Consider the following 26,045-nt stretch of genomic DNA (forward strand, 5'->3'; position numbering starts at 1 on the left):
GAAGGGACTGCCCTTCACCTTCCAGCTGCCATCAGGCTCTACCTCTCTTTCCCAAGAGCAAATGTCACCAACTTTGTGATTGCTTTCCAGTGTTTACCCTGTGTGGGCTGGTCATGTCTTTGACCTCTGTGGTGTCCTTCATACTGTTCAGCTGTGGCTAGGGGAACTGAGAAGTCCTGAGGCTGCATGTGGCTAGGGGTGGTCACAGCCTTGTTTACCATCCATCTCCTTGTGCTTGTTTTCTCAGCCTGGGGCAGGAGAAGGAGCTCTACCAAAGGGCAGGAGCCACTGGTGTTGGAGGCACCTCAGAGCTTGGCTTCTTTACTCTTGGGTCGTCTCTTAAATCTCAGAATACTGAGGTTGTCATTATTCCCTAGGGGTTAGACTAGATTACGAAATAATCAAGGAAAGAACAGGGACAGCTAGAGATTGAAAAGCAAATAGACAAAGGTCCGTCGCTGTTTTATAATTGATAGTTCTATCACAAACCTGGGTCACAAAGAGACTTCTTTGGCTTATAATGCTTATATAGTGCTGAAAATGTTGACAAAGGAAGAGAGAGAGAGAGAGAGAGAGAGAGAGAGAGAGAGAGAGAGAGAGAGAGAGAGAGAGAGAGAGAGAGAGAGAGAATGAGATCGAGGTGGGGGCGATCAGGAAGCTGAAAGATGGTACCCAAAAGAACAACCCAAAGCTGCAAGATGGTGAGGATGTGACACAGGGAATCCCAAGAGCGAGCATCACAGACACTCTGAAAGTCTTCCCAAGGGCACAGAGAGAGAATCCCGAGAGCAAGCATCACAGACACTCTGAAAGTCTTCCCAAGGGCACAGAGAGAGAATCCCGAGAGCATCACAGACACTCTGAAAGTCTTCCCAAGGGCACAGAGAGAGAATCCCGAGAGCATCACAGACACTCTGAAAGTCTACCCAAGGGCACAGAGAGAGAATCCCGAGAGCATCACAGACACTCTGAAAGTCTTCCTAAGGGCACAGAGAGAAAGCTGGTCGGTAAGAATGGATACGTTTCCTCCATCATCGAGGGAGTAGAACTTCTCCTGTCCCCAACCGCTGTGACTCCATGGACACCTGCATACACGTGGCATACACATAAGATACACATAAGTGAAACATACAAACAAACATTAAAATCATTCTCCCTTAACTTACTATCTACTTAAAATTTGGTGTGTGTGTGTGTGTGTGTGTGTGTGTGTGTGTGTGTGTGTGTGTGTGTGTGTGCGTGCTCGCAGAGGTCAGAAAACTTTTGAAGTTTGTTTTCTTCTACACTGCATCAGTCCAGGGATTGAACTCAGGCAGTCAGGCTTGGCGGTAAGCATCTTTTCTTGCTGAGCTGCCTCTCTGGACATCCCCCCCCCAGGTCAATGCAGCTCTAACTACAGAACTGGGAAGGTCTAAACGAGTCTGACCTTGAGTGAGTTTGGTAGAAGGCAGTACCCTGCCTCCCTCTGTGGATATGGGAGAGGGGCTGGATGCTCCTGACCCTCTGAAAGGGAAAGTAGTGGAAAAACACTACTCTGTGGTTTTGCTTTCTTGTGGTTAAATGTGGTTTAAATATATTAAGTGGAAAATTCTGGAAAGAAAGACTAAGTTAAATGACTTTTATTATAGCATTTTGTCACAGTCATTCTATTTTAAGACTTACTGTTCTTTTTTAAAAAAAAGGATTATTTTTAATGATGTGCATGAGTGTTTCTCTGAGAGAGAGAATGTGTGTGTGTGTGTGTGTGTGTGTGTGTGTGTGTGTGTAGAAATCCATTGATACCAGAAGACTTAGATCCCCTGGAGCTGGAGTTACAGGCAACTGTGAGCTCCTAGTGTGAGTGCTCAGGATCCAACTTGCCTGTGTACAAGAACTATGTGTATTCTTAACTGCCACATTCTCACTTTAGCCCAAACTTTTTCTGCTTTAAAAAATCCAGGGCCCCAGACTGGTGGCAGCCAGTTTTCCTCTGGCTCACCCTCAACGTATTAATATCTTACTGTGTGTGTGTGTGTGTGTGTGTGTGTGTGTGTGTGTGTGTGTAAAAACACAGTACTTAGGGTTTAGTGCTATGTGTAGTTCCAACTGTCTCAAGAGGATAAGGAAGAGACAAATGTGATCTCTTTTTAAAAAATTATTATTTTGTGTGTGTTTATTATATTGTGTATATTATGTATGTGAGTGTGGGCAGGCATGTGGAGGAGAGGACACCTTCCCATACTTGACTAACATTCCTCCCATTTACCCCTCAAGTCTCAGCCTGGGATTATAGACATGTACCCCGAGTCTGGCTTCTTACGTGGATTCCAGGGCTGGGACTCAGCCTGTCAGGGTTACAAGGCATGGCCTTTACACCCTGAATCATTTCCCAAGTTCACGTGTAATCTTAACCCAGACATAAAATTCGGCTGTGTGGGACTCTGTGTGGACAGTTTGGAAGAATTCCCTACAGGACAGTGTTGTCCCCACAGTTGTCCCAACAGGATGCCAATCTGGATGTCTGCCCGGCAGCCTAGCTCGGTTCTGCTCAGGTCCCCCTTGGGACCTCACATTCTGAACCTGTTTTCTGGTCTGATTCTGGGCATCCTCTGGTACATTTTCTAAGAAACTTCCCTTCTTTATTAGGTTACAAATCAAACTGGGAGAGAACTGGGAAAGTAACTCAGTTGGGGGAATGTTTGTTTAATGTGGACAGACCCTGGGTCCCCTCTCCAACACCTCATCGACCAGGTGCATGCTAGTCACTAGAACCCTGGAGGGGGGGAAGAGGACCAGGGACTCAAGGTCCTGATTTCATAGTGAGTCCCAGGCCAGCCTGGGCCACGTGAGATGCTGTGTCAATGCAGGGCAGAAACACACCACACCCCAAACTTGGTGTTCTCTGCCATCAATGCCTGGGATGGTGAATCTTCCTTCTTTACCAAATTGAAACTGAGTAATCCTTGTGATGGTGACTCCTCAAAGGACAACAGATTTTAAAAGACTATTACAAATCAAGTGTGATGGCTTAAGCCTTTAATCCCAGCACTTGGAAGGTAGAGGCAGGCAGACATCTGAATTTGAGACCACCCTTATCTACAGAGTCAGTTGGAGGCCAGCCAAGGCTATACAGTGAGACCCTGTCTCGAACAGACACGACTTTTCTCTTGTGGGAAGGTCAAACTCGGTGACTTGAGTGTGGTAGGCAGTCTGTTAGTAAGCCACATGCCTAGGTGTGCTGTTCCTTTAGCATTTAACACATTAGGTAATAATTATTAGCCCCTTTTCATGCTGGGAGTCAAACCCACGGCCTCATACTATAGGTAAATACTTTACCATCAAGCTACAGTGGGAGATGTGAACAATGTCTACTTCTTCTCTGGAGGGCCAACAGGCTGAGTTCACCCTGGGGAAACCTCACAGAGCCACGAGAGAGAGCGTGAACAGGCACAGGAACATGGGTGGCCTAACAGCAGCTCTGGCGGGAGATCTGCACCCAGCAGATGACCCCCACACTGAGGGAGACCCACTGCGCTGCCTCTCTGACATATTTCAGCTCCTCCCTGGGAGCAGAATTGCACACAGCTGGTGGGTAGGGGCGGCTGGAAACTCAGGTGAGCATCCCACGAGCCTCTCGGCCTCCTTCTATGAGGGAATTGTTAACCGGGCCAGGATGGCTCAGTAGAGGAGGCACAGCTGAACTCCTGAAGGCTGTAGGCAGCATCAGTTCTGCTGAGAGAATACTCCTACCATACCAGCTCCTAACTCCCGGTCTCTTTCTCACCAACTGAAGTTTCAGAAGGCGCCAGCAGATTACTGCTGACCCTTAGATGGAGGCCAGGCCAGAGTGTGGTCTCCTTCTTCCCCGCGCTTGCTGGGACCCAGAGGAGTTGCTGTTTCACACACTCCGAATGATCAGCAAATCCGCAGCCAGGGATCATGTCTCATGACAGCCTTCTGCAGTTGCAGAAAAATAAGAAATGTACCAACGACAAAACCACGCTTACTCTCTCCCTTCTTCAGGGTTGTGGCCTGGGGACCTAGCAGGCCATTGTCATCAACACCAAGGCCCTGTCTTTTTCTGGCATTGACAGCTGGATCACGATGGCAAATGATGCTACAAATGCAGCAGGTGGGGATTTGCCCAGCAAGTCTGCTGTAGCCAGTATGCTTTGAGTTAGAATTGCTCTCTTGGTTTAAATGGCAGGTTTTCATCTGTGGGAGGGTGACCCCTTGTGGCTGTTCAAAGCATCACTGTGAATTCCTTGGCCTTTCCTGCTTCAAATGTGAGTGTGGACCACCTCCCTTTAATTCTGGACATATCTGCTGTTTCTTTTACCATCAGAGTACAGCGGGGGTGGTGATGTGTGAAGGCAAAGGCTCATCCAAAGAGAGATTAAAATTAAATCCTAGATGCTGGGGCTGGAGAGACGGTTTAGTGGTTAGAGCACAAGTTGCTCTTGCAGAGGACCTAGGTTCAATTCCTAGGACTCACATGCTGGCTCACAATCATTTCTAACTCCAATTCCAGGTAATCTGATCCTCCCTGCGTCCATAGATATCAGGAACTCATTGCAGGGCACCTGTTCATACATATTAAATAAATAAATAAGCAAACAAGCAAATAAATAAATACTTTAAAGAGTGCTTGCGTGTCAGAGATGCCACACACAGGTGCTGTGGTTGAGCCCAGCGTTTGCAATTTCCCACTGGCAGAGCAGACACGTGAGTGAGGCTCAGGAACCTTCCAAAGCAAGCCATCTGCTTTCCTGACCAGCAGGACCACCCACGTGCCTGAGCTCCCAAGCCTCACCATCTTGGGACACAATGCATGGCTGTTCTCAGGAGCTACTCTTGAGGGTCATTTTTATCCAATGACAGAAAACTGGACACTTCTGGTGTCAGCTCTGGTGTTCTAACACAGATGCCAAGATGCGGTTAGACATGCCGGAGATCTAGGGGAGGCTGGCGAGATGGTGCAGAAGTAGCGACTCTTGTGCCAAGCCTGATGGCCAGGACTCTCCGCTCACTCTGCCTTTCTCCTTTCTGAGGCATCTGGCTCCAAATCTCCCCAAAGTGTGTGCGTGCATGTGCGTGCACGTGTGTGTGCACGCTCCCATGCACACATGACATGGTATGCCTGTGGTGGTCAAAGAACAGTTTTCAGTCAGTTCTTTCCTTCTACCAGAAAGGTCCTGGGGGGGGGTCACACTTGGTGACAGGTTTTTCTAACTGCCAGACCATGTTAATCATTAATAATTGGTCATCAAAGTTTGGAAGTGGAGGGACCATAAGTTTTATTTTATAAAATGAGGGAACTATAACAAAGGCCAGAGGCTGGGGTTGCAGCTCTGTGGTACTCTGCTTGTCTAGCATGCTTCAGGCCCTGGGTTAACCCCTAGCAACGACGGTGGGGGCCGTGGTGGTGGTGGTGGTGGCCATGGTGGCGGTGGTGGTGGTGGGGACCGTGGGGGAGGCAAGCAGGCCATGATGGTGCAAATCTGAAACTTCAGCAAGGAGGCAGGAGGACGATGAGTTTGAAGCCAGCGTGGGCTGCCTAATGAGTTTGAGATGAGTCTGGAATACATAGCAAGACCTTGTCTCAAACAATAACATAAAACAAGTAACAAAACTAAACAGGGTGCTCCAATAGCAGAGAAGACTGGAGATTTCCAGGGCTTCCTTAGAGAGTAGAGCCCGGCAGTATTCAAACAGTAGTTAAGCACGATTGTTTTCTTTCTGGTCCATGTGCTCCTTTTGCATTAATAACAGCACCATGGGGCAGTGGTGGTCAGCGTCACACTGGGCACAGAGCAAGCGATGGACCCTCTATGCATCACATCAATCACTTGATCGGTCCTTGTTCTGTATCTTTGGGAAGGTTTCAAGACAAGAATGGAACACGAAGCTAATGAGGAGATGAAGATGTCAGTGACAATCCTGAAGGGACACACACCTCTGGCCATCTCTAGAGAGCTTTAACTAAATGGGAAGACCCACCTTAAATGGTGGCATCTTCCAGTGGGCAGCTTGGACACAACAGTTCTGAGTAAAGGGCCACTCCCCCTGAGTGAGCATGCCCCCCGCGCCCCCCCCCCCCGCTGAAAGCATACTCTCTTTTGCCTTCCAGCTTAGACTAGACAGTGATGACTCTTTAGCAATCCATCAAGCCTCCAGCATTGAACTGGGCCAGCACAGTCATCCAGCTTCAGAGGCCCAGGAGTGCAGACGGCCACTGTTCGACTACCCAGGCTTAATCGGTTCTCCTGCTCCAGAGAACCCTGTCCAATGTGGTCTTTTTTTATAGGAGAAATCATGTCCTCGAGTAGCCCAAAGGGAATTTTTGGAGAGACACTGTCGTATCTTAGGGTGTCCAAATGGAACTCAGCAAGGTGGCTTTGGGCAGGGAAGTCTATTGCGGTTAAATAAGGATCAGTAAAAACAAATAGGCCGAATAGATGTTTATTCAGGGAGAAGTAATTTACAACCTAGACAGATGAACACCAGCAAGTTCCACCGGATGCTCTCCTCTCCACGACCCCCCACCAGCAAGAGAGGTCCCCGGCTCCTCCTCAGACCTCCTTCCACAGGTCACTTCCGCCCCTGGCTCCACCCCCCAATGGGCGTGGTCAGTGCCACAGAAGGAGACAAAGTGAATATCTCACTACAATTCCCCTTTTAGTCTAAAGAAAAGATTTAGGCTTGATACAAAACTATATACAAAACTGTGAATAACAAGTGTGCTCTAAGAAAAGGAAAATCGAGAACAAAACACCTACATATCTAGTCCTAGGGTGAAGGCATAACGGAGTTTACAATAGAGTTGTCCTAAGCTGGAAAACTTAAGTCTAGTACCTAATATATCTAACTAGGAAGAGAGAATAATAGTTGTGATAGTTTAATCTTCAACCTCATCAAGACCTGAGAAGGAAAATAACGATACTAGGGTAGACAGGAAGTGTGGATGGGCAACTTCCAAAAAGTGCAGCGAGGCCAGAAACAGCAAGCCACCTGGACAGTCACCCTAGGTCTCCTCTGTGCTGTGTGTGTCTAGTGCTCTGATCAGCATTCACGAGTGAGCTGGGAAGCCATCTACTGAGGGAGGGGTTATTTTCTGTTTTTTAAAAGATGCAGTTTATTAGTCATCGCCTCCTGTGTCTGTCTCTGTGTGGGGGTATGTGCACACATGCAGTTCCTGTGGAGATCAGAGAGGGCATCGGGCCCCTGGAGTACTTCAGGGGATGCAGGATAGCACCAGATTCTCAGAAATCTTCTTAAATCACAGTCTGCTTACTTGCAGAAGTAGTGCCAGCAGCGGAGGATGAGGAGAAAGAGGACAAGACTGTGCATGCGCATACACACACACACACACACACACACACACACACACACACACACACACACACAAGTTACAAAAAACAATACATATAAACACAATATCTTGGCATTGGAATACAGGTTACTTTATTCCCTAAATGGGACATCTTTCTCAAATGAGTTTCAAAAAATGGCCAATGTTACATTAGTTGTATCCTGATGTTCCTTTCCCATGGGATGGTCCTTGTCCTTGCTGTGATGAAACACCATGACCAAAAGCAATTGAGGAGGAAAGGGTTTATTTCACTTGTAGTTCTGTGTAACAGTTCATCATTAAAGCAGCGAGGCAGGAGCCCGGAGGCAGGGGCTGATGCAGAGGCCATGGAGGGAACTGCTTACTGTGGTTTGTTCCTCATGGCTTGCTCAGCCTGCTTTCTAATAGAACCCAGGACCTCCAGCCCAGGGATGGCCCTGCCCACCAACCACTGATTAAGAATATGCCTACAGCTGGATCTTATGGAGGCATTTTCTTTTTTTAAATTTTTTCTTATTTTACATATCGATCCCAGTTCCCTCTCTTTTCTTCCCTCCCTTTCTTCCTCCCACGCCCTCCTCCACCCCCCCCCCCCAGTCCACAGGGAGGGTGATGCTTTCCACGTAGGATCAATAAAATCTGTCAGGTCATTTGGAGTAGGGGTCTAGGCCCTCCCTCCTGATGGAGGCATTTTCTTAATTGTGTCAAGTTGTCATAGACTAGCCAGCACAGCCCTTGAGGAAAAGAGATGCAGGGGACACAACATATAAGGCGATAAGAATCAGATTTCTTTAGTGGTTTTTGGTGGTTTCTTTTAGTGATTTAAGAATCAGTGGTTCTTAAATGGGGGTTACTTCTCCCGTTGGGAGACATTGGCAATGCCAGCGCATTCCTGACTGCCTCAGCTGACACAGGGCTCTAGTGACATGTAGTGGGAGGGTGGAGATTATTGCTAAACAAACCACAACACATAGTCAAAGATGCCCACAGAGGGACTGGAGGGGCGGCTCAGAGGTTGAGAGAATTGTTGCCCTCACAGGAGACTGGGGTTCAGTTCTTAGTACCCACCCGGTGGCTCATAACTGACTATAGCCTCAGTTCAGTTTTATGGGACCTGATGTCCTTTCCAAACCTCTGGGGACACTGCATGCACTTTAGATCCATGCAGGCAAACCACACATAAAATAAACATATTTAAATCTTTAGGAAATGTCAACAGTGCCGAGGCCAGGAAGCTTGTTACTGCTGGGAATGTGGCTCAGTTACCAGGATGTTTGCCTAGCAGGCAGACATCCCTGGGTTCTGGCACCAGCGCCGTATGATCAGGCATGGTGGCATACACCTGTCCCTCACTGCGTGCAGGAGGAGCAGAGCTTATAAGTCAGTCTTGGCTACATAGAGAGCTCCAGGCTAGCCTGATATACAGAAACCCTGTCTCAAAAGATATTTTTTAAGTTAACAATGTAAATATATCCAATAGTACTAAACTGTGTACTTACAGTTAACACAGAAGCTGTCATGTGATGTCCCTTTAATCACAATTAAAACAGAATCCAGGTCTCCATTTATTAAGGGATGCTCTATTTACAAGTGGTCTTTGTGCCATTTTCACTGAAGTAAGATTCTCTATGCTCAGTCAAGGGTGCCTTTATCATTAGTATTGAAACAAGGGATGAAATATACTGCAAGCACCAGGAAAACCAGTCAAGCTGCAGGGTTTGCAAACCAAAGAGCAAAAGACCAACCCATTGGAAGACATGAGCCATGTCATGAAAAATTTGAAGAGGAGCCTTCACCTACATGACGGGGAGGGCAGTACACAGGCAACTTCAGGGACACAGTGGTGGCCTTCTCAGAGCCCCAGAGCCAGATTTCACACCTGCAGTGTTTCCAGGAAGGAGTGTCTTGTAGGTCCCTCCAGTCCAGCATTCCCCTCCCAGCTGGGACAGTTTAGCATCCCTGGCATTAGGACATGTGGAGGAAAGACTGGATAAGGAGAGAACAGGCAGCCATGCCAGCTGCAAGAGAAAAGCGGCCTCCTCTTGCTCAAGATAGAACGCGTGTTAAGCCAGCAAAAAGGATGCTTGGTGCATGACTGCATTTGCTCATGGCAAATCATATGGTCTTGAGTTCACCAGCTTGTAACTTCCCATTCACTGCTACAGATGCGTTCTGTTTCAGTGTCTTTGATCTGCGGTCTGTATATACTTTAGTGAGGATTATGGCTTCGCCTCTATAATGCATTTCTAATGGCTATGCTGGTATTTCTTAGTTGTAGAGCAATGAAAAAATGTCTCTAAGGGAAATTGAAAAGAAGAATGTACCTCTTTAGAGTATATGATGGGGGCATCTATATCAGCAAAACTAAATATATTTCTGTTTTCTATTCCACGGGGGGTGGGGGCTGTGCATTCATTAGGAGGAGGAAGGAGGAGGGAACGGCCATGTCTTTGGCAGTGGCGTCCTGATCCCGCAGGCACTGCTTCCCAGAGAAGCTTGTTAAGTAGTCCTAAGGCATGAAATAAAGCACAGGACAGCAGGAAACCAAGTTTCAGCAGAAGCCTAGCTCTACAAGGGTCTTAAGGTCACACACAGGGCTAGAGAAAAGGTTAAGTGAAGGATTCAAAGGCAGCAGATATACCCATTATTATTATCTGATCCCCCCACAGTGTGTGTGTGTGTGTGTGTGTGTGTGTGTGTGTGTGTGGCGTATGCATTGGTGTGCATCCACAGAGGCCAGAGGAGGGTATTCAGTGTCCGTGTGTGTGTGTGTGTGTGTGAGTGCGTGCGTGTGTGCGTGTGTGTGTGTGTGTGTGGTGTATGCATTGGTGTGCATCCACAGAGGCCAGAGGAGGGTATTCAGTGTCTGTGTGTGTGTGTGTGTGAGTGTGTGTGTGCGTGTGTGCGTGCATGTGTGTGTGCGTGCGCACGCACGTGTGTGTGTGTGGCGTATGCATTGGTGTGCATCCACAGAGGCCAGAGGAGGGTATTCAGTGTCTGTGTGTGTGTGAGTGTGTGTGTGTGCGTGCGTGCGTGCGTGTGTGTGTGTGGCGTATGCATTGGTGTGCATCCACAGAGGCCAGAGGAGGATATTCAGTGTCCGTGTGTGTCCGTGTGTGTGTGTGTGTGTGTGTGGCGTATGCATTGGTGTGCATCCACAGAGGCCAGAGGAGGATATTCAGTGTCCGTGTGTGTGAGTGTGTGAGTGTATGTGTGCGTGCGTGCATGTGCGTGTGTGTGTGTGTGGCGTATACATTGGTGTGCATCCACAGAGGCCAGAGGAGGATATTCAATGTCTCACTCTGTCACTCTCCACTTACATCTTACGACCCAGTCTCTCACTGAATCTAGAGCTAGGGAAGCAATCAACAAGCCCCAGCCATCCTCCCTTACCAACACTTGCTCTTCTCATGGGTTGTAGCTGGAAAAAAAGAAGGTGATACTGACATTTGGATTGTTAGAGGGCCATGCAGAGGGAACCCAGGATGCAGCTGCACCAGGAGGGGTATGGGGGCAGGAACTTAGAGCTCACAGTAAGCCTGAGGCTGTTACTACATGCCTCAAGAGCTCGGGCTTTCTGTGGGAAGAACTTGCCTTCACAGCGGACTCGGAGTGAGCCACCAGGATAAGGGAGCATCATAACTTGGGGCTAGACCAATGACTAACAAGAGGGGTCATGTCTGCCTGCTCCATTTGGTGAAGATGTACCTGAAGAACCTCAAATAATATGGCTGAATGAGTTTTTGACCTCATCTTTAATTCGTCTTCCTTTGTCCCTGAAAAGTCTTCTCAAGGGTGAGTAATTTCACCATGGAACAGAATGGGATTATGTGTGCCCGTAACATTTATTGGTGTCTGTCAACTTGGTGTCACCCGGGATAGGTGATCCTCAGGGGGATATGCAAAACCCACCCACAGTGCGTGCAAGAATAAAGCAAATGTCACATGCAGTTCAGGAAGGGTGCTTGCTCATTCTGATTGGGTGATGCAATACAGAACCCAACGAATGCACAGATAGTCTCTCTGAAGTGTCTATATCTTCCACAAATCATTCCTCTTTCCTGTTAAGGAAGAAAATAAGACCATTAAGATGTGTCATAAATCACACAGGGAAATTCTACATCTGCAGTCACAGGCAATGTCCCAGGTTCAATTCCCAGCACCAAACCAAACCAAGCCAAACCCCCACAGCCCTCTCTGTGTCTTAGCTGGGAGAGGTGTGTGGGGCACATGCGTCTAATTCCAGCAACAGAGAAGCAGAAGGTGTGGGATCACTGCATATGCAACGCCAACCTGGTCCACACAGCAAGGTCAGGACGGCAAGAACAGCACAGACAGCACTTATCGCAAAAAGTACTACAATGCGTGCTCAGCACTCTTTAGGATGGCAGGTACTACTACCAACGTTACTCTGCTGTAATAGCTTCCTTTGCGACCTGCTGTCCTAGGAACGCATTTTGGGAAATGTTGACCTACGGTGAATTCTAGGATCGGCAGATGCTTGCATCCATTTCTTTTCCTGTAGAAATAACTTTCCCTGAGTGCAGGTCTCTCTTTGGATCATTTAAAGACTGTGCAGTGTATTCTCATTCTTCATTTATGTGTGAAGTAGCTTATGCAGTTCTGCATTCCTGGGTCCATGTTGCGTTAAGAAGGTGAAGGTGTAGAAACACATGGCAACAGCTGCAGTCAGGAGAAGCTGATTTGGCACCTGGAAGCCACAGCCCTCAGCACAAGTCACCTCTCCTTGACCTTCCTTCCTCATCTTTATCCAGAGACATGGGCTTTTGCCACACCTCCCATCTGTCCCCCAAACACTAATTCTAATGAGCATCATCAAGCAAATACTGACTTTTGCGGTTTGATAATTTGATTTTGGAATTTGATCCCAGGAGAGACTGGGATCCACAGCAGTCAGAGGTTTCACGGGCAGTGGTTTCCATAGCTGTTAGCGTCTGTGGACGACGATCACTTTCCCTACAAGCTTATGCAAACAGGGGAGCCCAGGTCACTTTTGACCATGTAGGGCAACTCCTTGGGAGGGGGCAGTTATGAATGATGCTTGGGGCGATGGCTCGCTCTCTTAGTGCACTGAGGTGCGCAGATAAGGATGCTAACATTTCCATCCCACAGTGGACTTCCGAAGCTTGAGAGGGTGAAATATGAACTGTGGAGGGTGGCTTCAGAAAATAAAGGCTGCATGCCTAGCCTGATGAACAAGGTCAGTCCTTGGGATCCCCATACCAGAAGGAGAGCAAGTTCTCTGAATTCTACATATGTCTTGTATTTTGTGAGCTTACACATGCAGGCATGCACATGCACACTCACATATTTGTGTAGAAATTAAAAATAAAACGAGTATCTCTTCATATGCATAGTATAGAACATCATCTTCATGGATGTAAGGCTGTTGCTTCACCTCAGAAGGCCTTTATATGTATTTGACGTGTTGAGGCTAGGCCCCCCCCCTCCACTGTCCTACTCCGTGGGTTTTCAGGGTTAAGCCCCACCGTGCATCTCCAGGCCACTCTCCACTTCCTAGTTCTTTCTGTCAAGCCTGACACTCTCGTCTTGAAAGCCCTAATCTTACCATATAACATCTGAATGCCTTCAATGTCATCCTCTGTGAGTCTGAAGTCTTCCGGGTTCCCCTTTTCATAGGTAGGGTACATCACGGCACCAGGAACAGAAGAGTGACCCAGACCCAGAGAGTGGCCAAACTCATGGGTGGCAGCATGCAGGAAGCTCACTCCTACAGCTAGGGAAGGGTGTACGTAAGTATCAAAAGGACTGTAAAAGCCCTGTGCTATATCACGCCATACAAAAACAGCCTTCCTTATTACTTGTTTCTCCTTCAGGCGCGAGGTGGGCTAGAAGGAGAATGTGTCACTGACGTTTCTGTTGCTGTGGTGAAACATCATGTCCAAAAGCAACTTAAGGAAGAAAGGGTTTATTTTGGCTTTTGGTCCCAGAAGGATAGAGTCAATAATGTCGGGAAAGTAATGGAAACAGCAGGTGATAGGAAGAGGAATCTGCAGATCGGATTTCATGAACACACAGGAAGGAGACACACATTCTCTCTCTCTCTCTCTCTCTCTCTCTCTCTCTCTCTCTCACACACACACACACACACACACACACACACACACACACACACACACTCAGAGCAGTTTATTAAGGAAATTACAATTCAGGGAAAGAAAAATACTCTGCTGGAAAACAATGTTGGGGGAACTGGGAAAAGATCCAGTCCCTTCAAATCCCTGTGTGTTGAAGCTTTTGAGGAGAAGGCTTGACAAGTACATTCTTGGGTGCCTTGGGTGTGGGGTCTGTGTCTACCTCCTTGGGTTACCAAGAGTAAATAATTAATCTGCTGCATATGATTACTGTTGCTTTTAGTTTTGTGGTCAGTTAGAAGCTGTTCTGTGCAGCCTCAAACTCTGAGGTAGCGAACTTCATTGTTATCAGGAGTTTGTCTTTTAGCTCTTGTTAGCTTTGGGCCAGGAAGGTGCAGCTAGGTGGTCTAAGCGCCCTCAGTTTACCCTTTAGGTTTGTGACCAGTTTGGTGGCCAAACTTTTCATTGTCTTATCTTATTTATTTTTAGTGTGTGTGTGTGTGTGTGTGTGTGTGTGTGTGTGTGTGCGCGCGCGCGCGCGTGCGTGTGCACCACAGCACATGTATGGTGATCGAAGGACAACTTGTGAGAGTCATTTCTCTCATACCTTGTGGGTTCCCACTTATACCACACACACAATTCTTAAAAAGGAAGATATTAAATGAGATAAAACTTTACAGCATACACCACAGTAGTTGGCACTTAAGGTGTCTCTAATTATAATTAAAGCAATGATCAAAATAAAAGTTGGTGTATGCCTGGGGTTTCTAAAAAGTCATGAGACTGCTCTACCTGTACCAGTACCGTCAGTCCAGTATTCGTCCTTGTCAAAGTGAGCATCTCCTCCTAGGCCTGGCCCAGGCGCAAAGGCATGACCCAGAGTGTTTCCTGGGCCATCAAATGGGAAGTTGTCTCCATGATCTGCAAGACAATGCAGTGACTTCTGTTAATTACTCAGTTTTTTTCTGGTCATCTCATCTCATGGTTGTGAAGACTGGAGAGAGAAGCCAGTCCTGCTGGTTGACCTCCCGATCCCAACAGCCAATTTCACACACACAGGATGAGCTGTGGATCTGGTCCAGGCTCCTGTCTGTCATTTGATCTACTGCTCGGCACTGGTGACCGCCAAGGGTGGAAGGCTCGCTGGAGCGTGTGTGTGTGTGTGTGTGTGTGTGTGTGTGTGTGTGTGTGTGTGATGCTGAGAATTGAAGCCAATGCCTCTCATGTGTTAAACCAATAAGAGCCCTCAGTAGTGTTCATGCGAGGATTTAAATCTTGAAAGGAGACCCTGATACAAATGACAAACGGGTAAAGCACACAGGATTAGCCTGCAGTAGCTGTTAGGAATAACAGGTGTGGCGGACCTTGGCGGATTCCATGGCGGACTCCATGACCGAGGAGGAGGGACCAGGCAGACAGTGCTCAAGTGAGTTTTATTAGAAAGGGAAGGGAAGAGGGAAGGAAAGAGAACAGAGATAAAGAGACACAGAGACAGAGAGGGGACAGAAGAGACGAGGGAGACACAGTCCTGTCTGCCCCAGGGGAACAGCAGGAAAGAGAGGCGGGGGAGAGAGAGAGCACAAAGTGGGTGCACGTCTTTCTTTTAAAGGGGTCCATGGCACCTGGCTGACCAGGGCACTGCCTGAGCGCATGCTGCCCGCTGACAGGCGCAGGCCAGCGTAATGCTGAATCCTTAGAGTGGCTGTCCTTACCTCCTCTCGTGAAGCCAATCATGATGTCCGCAGTCCCCCACCTCACCCTTCTGAAGTTCAGTGGGACCTGCTCGCTCCACATTCTCAGAGCTTTGGCCACGATTTGATCCACCACACGCTTTGATAAGTCTGGCGTATAGGACACGATTCTAACAATGCACAGGAAGACAGAGTTTGAGTTTTCAGGACAAAGGCTTCATGGCCTCCATCAGAAGGAGCCAAAGCTAGCCTCACCTGTAGGTGACATCTCTAGACTGCCATTTTGGACTATCTGGCATTAGTGAGTATTTCGCAACATCTGGCACTCCACATCTGGGTTTCTGCATTATCTCCACGATTCGGGGTGTTATCTCTCCAGTCACAGGCAGGCCAAAGAACTTCTGCATCTCTTTGAGTTTTACCACCAGACTGTTGGCCTCCTTTGTTTTAGAGTCACGAAGGTAAAATTTCCTAAGATAGTTCTGGTAGACAGAGAGAAAAGAACCTTTTATTTGAAAACCTGCATCTTTATACCTGCTGTTGTTGTAGATTTGAATAATTATTTGAAGACAGAATTGTTATACAATTGTGGTATAAAGTAAGTATTTACTGGTTAGGGGAAATGGAATATTGGCAAGAAGTACTGGGCTAATAGGATGAAGGAAAGAATCCCCTAGGATCAGTGTATTCTCAGTACATACTTTGAGGACAAACACACCACCCACTTTCTGAAGCCTGAACTTATTTTTAGAGCAGTAGGAAGCAGAACATCAGCATGTCTTCAGGGAGCACCAAAGGCTGGGAAAAAGGCTCGCTCAGTCAGAGAAGAGCTTGCCCCAAAAACTTGAGGGCCTGAATTCGATCCCCACGCCACGTGAATAACCGTGTTTCTATAACTCCAGTGCTAGGAAGAGACAGGAAGGTCACTAATGATTCCCAACATCAACATCTGACCACCTCCCCCCAGTCACTCTTACACACAGAATGAATAGATGCACAAATATACATACACATTAACACACACACACACACACACACACACATGCATGCATACATACACAGGCAAACAGACAGACAGAGAGAGGGGGAGAGAGAAAGAGAGAGAGATGGAGAGGGAGAGAGTGGGGGAGAGAAAGAGAGAGATGGAGAGGGAGAGAGTGGGGGAGAGAATGAGAGAGAGAGAGACAGAGAGAGAGAGAGAGCACTTAAGTACATAGAAAGACTCTTGGGCATCACAGAGGTCCATTAGCCAGGTAAGGGCTGCTGCGACCTGGCTGTTTACATTTCTGTAGATAAGAAGGAATCAGATAATTGTTAGGTTAACTGGTCTGAACTAGTCATCTGGGAAGAAAGCACAGCTTTCTGTGCACTGGAGGTCTGGGGAGTGAGTGTGCCCCGTCTGGGGAGTGAGTGTGCCCCGTCTGGGGAGTGAGTGTGCCCCGTCTGGGGAGTGAGTGTGCCCCGTCTGGGGAGTGAGTGTGCACTGTCTGGGGAGTGAGTGTGCCCCGTCTGGGGAGGGAGTGTGCACTGTCTGGGGAGTGAGTGTGCCCCGTCTGGGGAGGGAGTGTGCCCCGTCTGGGGAGTGAGTGTGCACTGTCTGGGGAGTGAGTGTGCCCCGTCTGGGGAGGGAGTGTGCACTGTCTGGGGAGTGAGTGTGCACTGTCTGGGGAGTGAGTGTGCACTGTCTGGGGAGTGAGTGTGCTCTGTCTGGGGAGTGAGTGTGCTCTGTCTGGGGAGTGAGTGTGCCCCGTCTGGGGAGTGAGTGTGCTCTGTCTGGGGAGTGAGTGTGCCCCATCTGGGGAGTGAGTGTGCTCTGTCTGGGGAGTGAGTGTGCTCTGTCTGGGGAGTGAGTGTGCTCTGTCTGGGGAGTGAGTGTGCCCCGTCTGGGGAGTGAGTGTGCACTGGAGGTCTGGGGAGTGAGTGTGCACTGTCTGGGGAGTGAGTGTGCCCCGTCTGGGGAGTGAGTGTGCTCTGTCTGGGGAGTGAGTGTGCCCCGTCTGGGGAGTGAGTGTGCACTGTCTGGGGAGTGAGTGTGCCCCGTCTGGGGAGTGAGTGTGCCCCGTCTGGGGAGTGAGTGTGCCCCGTCTGGGGAGTGAGTGTGCTCTGTCTGGGGAGGGAGTGTGCTCTGTCTGGGGAGGGAGTGTGCTCTGTCTGGGGAGGGAGTGTGCTCTGTCTGGGGAGTGAGTGTGCCCCGTCTGGGGAGTGAGTGTGCCCCGTCTGGGGAGTGAGTGTGCCCCGTCTGGGGAGTGAGTGTGCTCTGTCTGGGGAGGGAGTGTGCTGCTTTGCTGTCTCTATTAGAGCTCCTGGCAGGGATGTCTGCAGAAAACCTCCCATGACTGTGCATTTACCAAAGTAAATTGGCCAACATCATTCCTTCCTACCTGTTGCCAGTGAAGCATTTCATTCAACACAGCCAATTCTTACTGATCACTCACAATAATCATGAATACATTCTTTCAAACAAATAGCAAACATTGTATTCCTTCCTTCCGGAGCTGTGGGTTTCATGAAGACACTCTCTGGAAGACATGTCGTCATTCTTTTTTTCTACTTCTGTTTTTGTCTGAGATGGACTCTTGCTCTGTAGTACAGGCTATCCTAGAACTCACTATGTAGCTTAGGCTGGCCTCAAATACATAATTACCCCCTTTTATTAGACAATCTGTGTGCCAAGCAAAAAGCCTAACTACCCTTGAAAAAGCATCCTGAGGGGGGGAAAAAAAACTGGATCAAGATTCCTAAAAAATGCTATTTGTTAAGGTAAAAACCAGTTAAATATTGGTAATTCCATGTGGTAAAATCTATTTGTCAACTTTAAAACGTCAAAACTGAATGTGAAGTAAAGTTCTATTTTTCTTATGCATGAAGCTTGTCAGTCATGGTCAGATTTTACCAGATGACACTTTATACTTATTAATGATATACTTATCACCTATATTATATACTCGAAGAAACACGACTTCTGAGCTAGAAAATCTTACCCTGGTGCCTGTCTCTGTTGGCAGCAACAATAGGAATCATTAGAATAGAGTTAATGACCAAATGGCAGGCCACATACACGTTATTTATGGTTTGAAACCACTGCAGCCATGTGAGTTTCCATCGTCATGCTATTTGACTGCTAGACTAACCCTTGGGTAGAATACAGACGTTAAAATTTCTACTGACATGCAAGAAAGTCTGTCTCTTCACTGTGAGGGTTCATCCTTAGTGGTACAGTCCAGCACAGCTTATGAAAAGAATTTACAATCCATAATATTAGCAACACTTGTGCTTCCTGAGCACGAGCGGTAGTTCAAGTCCGTCGTAAGTGTTGGATATTAGTTCCACTTGCTGACATCATTATTACCACGTCTCCAGTTTCCAAATTAGAAAATTTAAGGTCAGAAGTGGAATGGCATTCTCAAGTCCACCCAGATAGCAGATGAGGGCTGTGCACTCAGTCAGAGTTCCGGAAGGCTCTGGAAGCCAGATAGCAGGACTCCTCACAGAGTGTGCTCTGCTTCTCAGACCAGGAACATTATACAAGAATATGCGCTGTCACACTAATACCCAGAGACAGATCATTCAGAAGCGCACTTGGAATGTCGGTGTGAGAACCCCAGTGAGAGGACAGTTACCTGAGCCTGTTCCCACTGCATCGTGCTCACATCTTCAGCCTCCCGGGACAGGGGCAGCGGCAGGGCCAGGTGGCCTGGCAGCAGACACGCAGTCCAGAACAGGGCGAGCTGCATAGCTGCTTCAACAGCGATTGTTCTCAGCCCTACCGGTTGCTTTGATGTTTTCTGACAGCGGTTGGAGACATTTATATGACTTCACAGGCCCAGTGTGGAAATAGGTGGCCTCATTTGCATGCTTTCGCTCTCTTTAGAATGCATGTGTTATTTTCCTTTAGCAACAACAAGGAAGTATTATGCCTTTATGTTGGCAGGAGGAACACAGGGCATTTATCTTTCAGAGAATCCCCCCACCCCCTGTGTGCTGAATCCACAAGAAAACTCATTTTATTTGTTGGAGTCCAATTGACAAAGTAGCTGGATCCCTCATTGTATTCTGTATCTGACAAGGATTTTTCCAGAAATTTGTAATATATACAGAACAGTGCGTGAATGACAGATAACATCACCGATCAGGTACTGCAATAAAACCAATGCCAAGAAAGAGTATTAGACCCACCGAGGATGATGAGGATGATGAAACACACCTGGAATCCAGAATTCCGGAGGCTGCTTGGGCAGGAGGGTTGCAGATTTCAGCCCACACAGTGGCTATAAAGCTAGACCATTGGCAACATAGCAAGACCATGATTAAGCTAAGAAGGAAGGGAGGGAGGGAGGGAGGGAGGCAGTGAGGGGGCTGGCTGGGGGAAAGGCGAATGGGCTTCAGAGAAATGTTTGAAAGAAGAAAGTATTGTGGCTGGAATAGAGTGTGAGAGAATGCTAGTGCGTGTTCTGTTCTGTAGACCCAAAGAAGGCTCTCTGTTGAGGGCCATTGGTGAGAGCTAAGCAGAAGTTACTACAAGAGCCAGCGTGACACGCGGAGACAGCAGAACAGAGGAAGGTCATCCAAGGCATGCCTGGAAAGCAGGCCAGCTGCTTTGTAGAGGGAGGCAGGGAACTAAGAGGTGAGGGGATTGACTGGGGAGTGGGAGCTGGGAGGGAGGACCCAGCTCAGCACTGCTGGCCTTGACCTACCCAGATGTCCCCTTTGTCCTACCCCAAAGTCACCCACCAGCAGGCATCACGCTGAGCCCCGCTGGCTGCTGGAGCACAAGGGCAGCAGGACCTTCAGTATGAGGAAGATGATAACATAAGCCCAGGCATGGCATGAAGATCCAGTACATTCTGGTTGATGAATGTGATAAGATCCAGTGTGCAAATAGCCCGCTTTCACCGGCAGAGTAACCGTGGGTGACATGGCCTGCACAGTGAAGGTACAGGCAAGAATCCGGCTAAGCACAGGCTGCCACAGTGTCTTGAAATCCAGAGTAAATATTTGCTTTGCAGTTCCTGACCCTGCAGCGCCTGATCCATCTAAACAGCCGTAGAACAAGCTTACTTCAACTGGTTTGTTACAGGAATTGGCTACTTACTATGGTAGGTGACTTCCAGAATATCCCCTTTCCCAGGAAGGAGGACCTGCCTCTACACCACACAAGCTTACAGGCTAGACTCATTTATAAAAACTGGAAAGGGAGACTTAACAAAACAAACAAACAAGCAAACCCAATCAAATAACAACAGCAACAACAAAATGAGCCAAGAGAGACCCTGCTGAGAAATGTCTAGCCAAATTCAGTGATATTTCTTCCGAGAACGACATTTTTCTAACAAATGCTGTGGGATAGGCCTTAGTCCTTACTCTGTGCCTTGGTTGGCATTCCTCGAAGAATTAATTCCCCTGATAAAAAGATCAATTTACTGAACAGAAGCCTTCCTTCCCGGTCCTCTGAACACAGACTACATCAGGCTGCTTAGTGAGATTGCCAAGGAGCAAGTTTTTTTTTTTTTTAATTTTTAAAGATTATTTATTATGTATATAGAGCTCTGTCTGCCTGTAGGCCCTAAGAGGGCACCAGATATCATTACAGACGGTCGTGAGCCAGCATGTGGTTGCTGGAAATTGAACTCAGGACCTCTGGAAGACCAGCTAGTGTTCTTAACCACTGAGCCATCTCTCCAAGTCCCAAGGAGCCAGGTTTTAACATGGCACATTCAGATGCAGAAGAACGGAGTGCCAATGGACAGTATCAGTGCCTCACAGAGTTGTGCATTAGTCCTAATTCCATGTGTCATGGCTCAGGCATCTCCTGTGGTGACCTGCAGGATTTAAAGGTGATACCTGGAAGAAAGCAGGCGTGGAGCAGCTTGGGGAACCCTTCTCCCCTTTACAGAGGACACATTTACTGGAATGTGTGTCTGCGTGTCCAAATCTCTTCAGATTCTGTCAGTTTTCCAAATTTAATCGTCTCCTGGTAGTAGTTATTAAGCTCTTTCTAATGGCTTCAACTTTGTATTGGTGAGTTATATTTATAAACTTTGTAACCCCCACTTTCTAGGATAGGCAGGTATCCTATAATAAGAAGAACCCGCATACTTGACTATGACAATGGAGAAATAAAACCACAGCTAGCAACAGTCTTACCGGTACTTAAAACTCTTTTTTCTGAGCAAGGCTTTATGAAGTGAATTCTGTGGAAACCTATTAGGACTACAGGGATGAGGCTTGCTTGCATTGATGCTATTGCTAAATTTCAGGTTACATGGTTAGTCTGCTTTGTATTTTAAACCATGAAACCATGAAAGAAAGAAGTAAATAAATAAACAGCAGGATGTATAACAAAGAAAACAGAACAAAAACTTGGAAGCTGGTCAGTTGCAGGATTGAAGAAGAATTGGAGGAGATCTGAGCTTAACAAATGGTGCTGCTGTTGGGACAGGACATTGATGGGAGGGAGGGGTGGCCGTTACCAGGGAAAGAGAGAATTGGCTGTGTCTAAGCCATTGGTATCAATATTGGTTCAGATGTGGAATCATGTGCAGAACTCATGAGGGTGATACAGTGTGCATCACTGTAAAAGGAGGAAAGCCAGGTGTGTGTGTGTGTGTGTGTGTGTGTGTGTGTGTGTGTGTGTGTTGGAGTTGTACAGAATAGATGATTTGCCTGCTTGTGTATCTGAGTACTGTGTATGAGCTTGGAGCCCGTGGAGGCCAGAAGTAGGTACTGGATCTCCTGGAACTGGAGTTACAGACGGTTGTGAGTCATTGTGTGGATCTGAGAACTGAAGCTCGATCAACTGCAAGAGCAGCCACCCCTCAGCCATGGAGCCATCTCACTCGCTTTTAACCTTAAAAAACAAACTGCATTATTCATTTTTGTAGGAGTTGGTTCTAGCACGTAGGTCCTGGGGACTGAGCTCAAGTGGTCAGGTTGGCAGCAAGCATCTGTCTTTACTCAACAAGCCAACCCACCAGCCTTGTTTGTACCATTTCTCAATGTCCAGTTCAAGGACTAACTTGTTACTACTGTGGTCTCCAACTGTCAAGGGATTCATTTCCAGAACTTTCCATCACTTCAAATCACTATCGTCTTTCCCCATCCTCTTGGTGATCTCTATTCTCCCTCCTTCTGTATGATTCTGACCATTCCAGAAACTTCATCTAATGCAGCCACGATAATAACCACCCTTTGGTGTGTGTGGTTCCTTCCCGTGTTATGTTCAATATTAGGCCCTCACTCTTGTCTTTATAGACAAATAATGCTCTAGCATTTGAATACAACAAACTTTGTCCACTCATTCCCAAACAGACATTTGGGAAACTTGTGAAATGATCACGGGTGTAAAAACCTTTTTCTTTTAAACTTTGGTTCCGATGATTTTGTGTTTGTAATTAAAAGCAAACTTTCTGGGCCTTAACAGGACGTTTACATTCAATTTTTTTTTTGAGGAACTGCGAAACTATTATTTATAAAACTCACTATCTTATATTCTTTTCCAAAAAGGTTTTGTTTTTTAACTATGTGAGTATGTGTATGTCTGTATGTATGCACATGTGAATTCCGGTACCTGTAGAGTCCAGAAAAGGAAGCTGGAGCTGGAATTAGAGGTGAGCCGCCTGATGCGAGGGCTGGGGAGGGAAACTGGGCTCCCCTGTCTGCCCCTGGCGCTCCCCTCCCCTGTCTGCCCCTGGCGCTCCCCTGCCTGCCCCTGGCGCTCCCCTGCCTGCCCCTGGCGCCCTCCTCTCCTGCCCCTGGCGCTCTCCTCTCCTGCCCCTGGCGCTCCCCTGCCTGCCCCTGGCGCCCTCCTCTCCTGCCCCTGGCGCTCTGCTGTCTTCCCCTGGCGCTCTGCTGTCTGTCTGTCCCTGGCGCTATTTTTCTAGGACCTCGATTTCTCCAGATCCTCATCAACATTTTTTTTTTAATTTTCTGTTTCTTTCATATTACTGTGCTTATGAATAGAAGCCATTCCTTCTAGGCTAGGGTAGACTACTTCTTTGTCGTTTTATTTGTCTTTCCTCGATGGCATGAGAGCTGGTGGACGCCTGTTAAAGGCCCAGACTACACATCCTGAGGAGCATCTCTTCAAGTCTTAGGCTCATGATTTAAATGGGGTTGTTTATCTTTTTGTTGCTGAATTGTAGAATGTCTAGACTTCCACAATGCTCTGGATACTATGGTTTTTAGATTTGTTTTCATTTTATGTGTGTGTGTGCCAGCGCGTGTGTGTATGTGTACACACAAGTGTATGCAGCACCTGGAAGTGGCCAGGAGAGGGTAGTGGATCCTTGAGAACAGAGCTATGAAGATGCACTCTCCATTTTCTTTGGAGAAGTTTATGACATTAACTGTTTAGTTTTGAATCATTGACCCCTATGCTCTGTGTTTGATATTTTCCCCCAGCTTTCTCTGTACGTGTGTGTTTGTGGTGCTTGTCTTCATGTGTGTGCATGTTTTGCTCGTATGTGTGGAGGGCAGAGGTCACCTGGAATTCACAGATTTATTAGGCTCACTAGGCTTACAATAACTGGTAGAGAATAAGACCACTAGCATAGTTCAGAGCAAAATTTAAAGCAAGCTGTAATTAAATATTGGCCGGGTGGACGGGCTCTGGCCCATCCATACCTGGATTCCCAGGAAATGGCTCTGAGTCACAGTTTGCAGGGTCTTAAAAAGGCAAAATCCACAAATCCATGTTTCCCATCAGGTCTAATCTGGGGCAAGCATACAATTTGTATTTCCTGCCGGTGAATCTCCTGCCCACACATAATCAAACACATCTGGAGCAGATGGGTCAAACACACTTGTTTAGGGGAGTGAGGACATGTGGCTTGTTATCGCCCATAAACAATAACCCCTAGCATTTCGGGAACTATTTGTTCTTGGGCAAGGGGCTTGCAGATCAGAGGCAATTTTGTTTCATGGATCTCTTAGGCATAGCAATTTAAACCTAAAATGTGACTTTGGCTCTTGAACTGGCTAATGAGCTTCAGGGACCTGTCTCCCCAAACTGGGAGCAAAGTATGTGATTGACTGTTTACAGAGTTGTGGGTATTTCAACTCACATCTTCAAGCTTATGTTCGAAGTAAGCATTGACAACTCAGCCACGGTGTCCTTTTGTACCTTGGGTTTTCTTTTGTCTTTGTGTGAGCTTCTGCTTTGTTAAACAGCCAGATTCACCTGGTTATTACGTTAAAAGGGAGCTATTCACTTTCCTTCTGTTTCATAGCAACACAGTGTTTAGCCTTTCTGAAATGTACATGTCTTACCTGAAAAGTTAAGGTAGTTCCTTTAAGTCAATACAAGACTGAGCACCGTTCTGGGAATATAGTGAGAGGCTAGGAAATGCTAGTCAATACAAATGTTGTCATTATTATTCTGCGAGATGTGCTGTGTGTGTGTTGCATGTGCACATGTGTGTGTGCGTGTGCATGTACACGCATGTGTGTTTTGCCAACATTCATATCTGTGCACCATTTTATGCAGTGTCCTCAAAGGTCAGAAGAGAGGATGCTGAGTCCTCTGGGATTGGAACTGGAGTTACAGATGGCCGTGTGTTACTATGTGGGTACTAAAAATTGAACCCACGTCTTTTGGAAGAGTAGCCACTACTTTTAACTGTTTGCCATCTCCCCTATTCTAGGAGCTATGTGTTGTAATTTTCTGTTTCTTTCACTTCTTTGAAACTAGTGTGGAAATATGACAAATATAGAAGAAAAGCAAAAGGTTGAAATGACTGTGTCCCAATAATCTTTCTTGAAATCGTTAATTCTAACGTTCTCTTAGACATCAGGAAGTAACTGCCTGAAATATTACAGCGTGATGAGTAATGACACCCAGCAAAGGAGTCTCTTGTCTGTCCCCTCTGTAAACAAGGAGAACACAGTTTGTATCAGGAAGCTGTCCGTGGGTGCCAGAGCAGAGAGGAAAACTAGAAGACTGAAACCAGACAAGCCAGGTGTTAGGACAAGTGACCCAAGCCAAGTTCTAGATGCCTAGAAAAGTCCCACATCACAAGGCTCGAGAAAGGGCAGGAAAGCAGTAGGGTCCCTCCGGAGTCAGTGGCCTTCCACTGGTTTTGGGCGAGAGACACTGAACAAAGTGGCAACCCAGAAACTCCTTGCAAAAGAGACGTGTGCTGTTCCATCCACCTGGCCCCTTAGAGCAGCCACCACTGTCCCCAGGGCTCATGGTGCAGCCACCACAGTCCCTGAGGCTTGAGGCTAATGCATCAGCAGATGGTAAATTCCAGAATGGGAAGGTGCAGGAGGAAGGAACAGAAAGGGGAAGAGAGGAGAAGGGTGGTTTCCATGTTCAGAGCCCCTGCTCAGAATCCCCAGCCGAGGCGCTTTTTCCAGAGGACGAAAGCAAAAATGATGCTGCCAACAATTATAGCTCTCTTCCCGCCCAGCACTAACCTGTCAACAAGTTTGATCTTTTATCTCCATGCAAGGGAAGAGGGCGGAAAAACTTTAGAGTGTGGCTAACCATTTGCCCTGCCAGTTCAGGGTTATAGGCTGTCCTCCAGGAAGAAAGGTCAATGACTGCCCTTGTCCCCTTCCAAACTGTGAAGCTAGGCACAACTGCGGGGCAGTATGGATTTTACTGGAGAATAATGAGCAGGAGAATGTAGGTGATGGCCTCATATGATAAACAATTTTAAAATTCACAGTCAATACTCGATTCTAAGCAAATAAACATTTAAATGATCAGATCTTCATCCTGCTTTGTTGCTTGGAATTTTGTATGTCTGCTTGAAGCCTTTAATCCCAGCACTCAGGAAGCAGAGGCAGGCAGATCTCTGTGAGTTTGAGGCCAGCTTGGCTTACAGAGTGAGTTCCAGGACAGCAGGGCCACACAGAGAAACCCTGTCTTGTGTGTGTGTGTGTGTGTGGGGGGGCTAAGTAGAG

At 47.3% G+C, this 26,045-nt stretch overlaps 1 protein-coding gene and 1 pseudogene across 1 annotated transcript; one reads left to right on the plus strand and one right to left on the minus strand.

Annotated features, from left to right (window-relative positions):
* Positions 1-9,713: 9,713 nt before the first annotated feature.
* On the minus strand, positions 9,714-18,874 carry Mmp7 (matrix metallopeptidase 7). The gene is made up of 6 exons (XM_051199592.1): positions 18,758-18,874; positions 15,393-15,619; positions 15,159-15,307; positions 14,239-14,367; positions 12,841-13,088; positions 9,714-9,839 (listed from the first exon to the last, which is right to left on the minus strand). Exons 1-6 carry the CDS (start codon positions 18,869-18,871, stop codon positions 9,714-9,716), a joined length of 993 nt encoding a protein of 330 aa, XP_051055549.1. The 5' UTR covers positions 18,872-18,874.
* Positions 18,875-20,052: 1,178 nt separating this feature from the next.
* LOC127233222 (interferon-inducible double-stranded RNA-dependent protein kinase activator A-like) lies at positions 20,053-25,552 on the plus strand (annotated as a pseudogene).
* The last annotated feature ends 493 nt before the right edge of the window (positions 25,553-26,045 follow it).

Source organism: Phodopus roborovskii, unplaced genomic scaffold (assembly GCF_943737965.1).
Source record: "Phodopus roborovskii unplaced genomic scaffold, PHOROB, whole genome shotgun sequence".
In the NCBI taxonomy this organism is placed as follows: domain Eukaryota; kingdom Metazoa; phylum Chordata; class Mammalia; order Rodentia; family Cricetidae; genus Phodopus; species Phodopus roborovskii.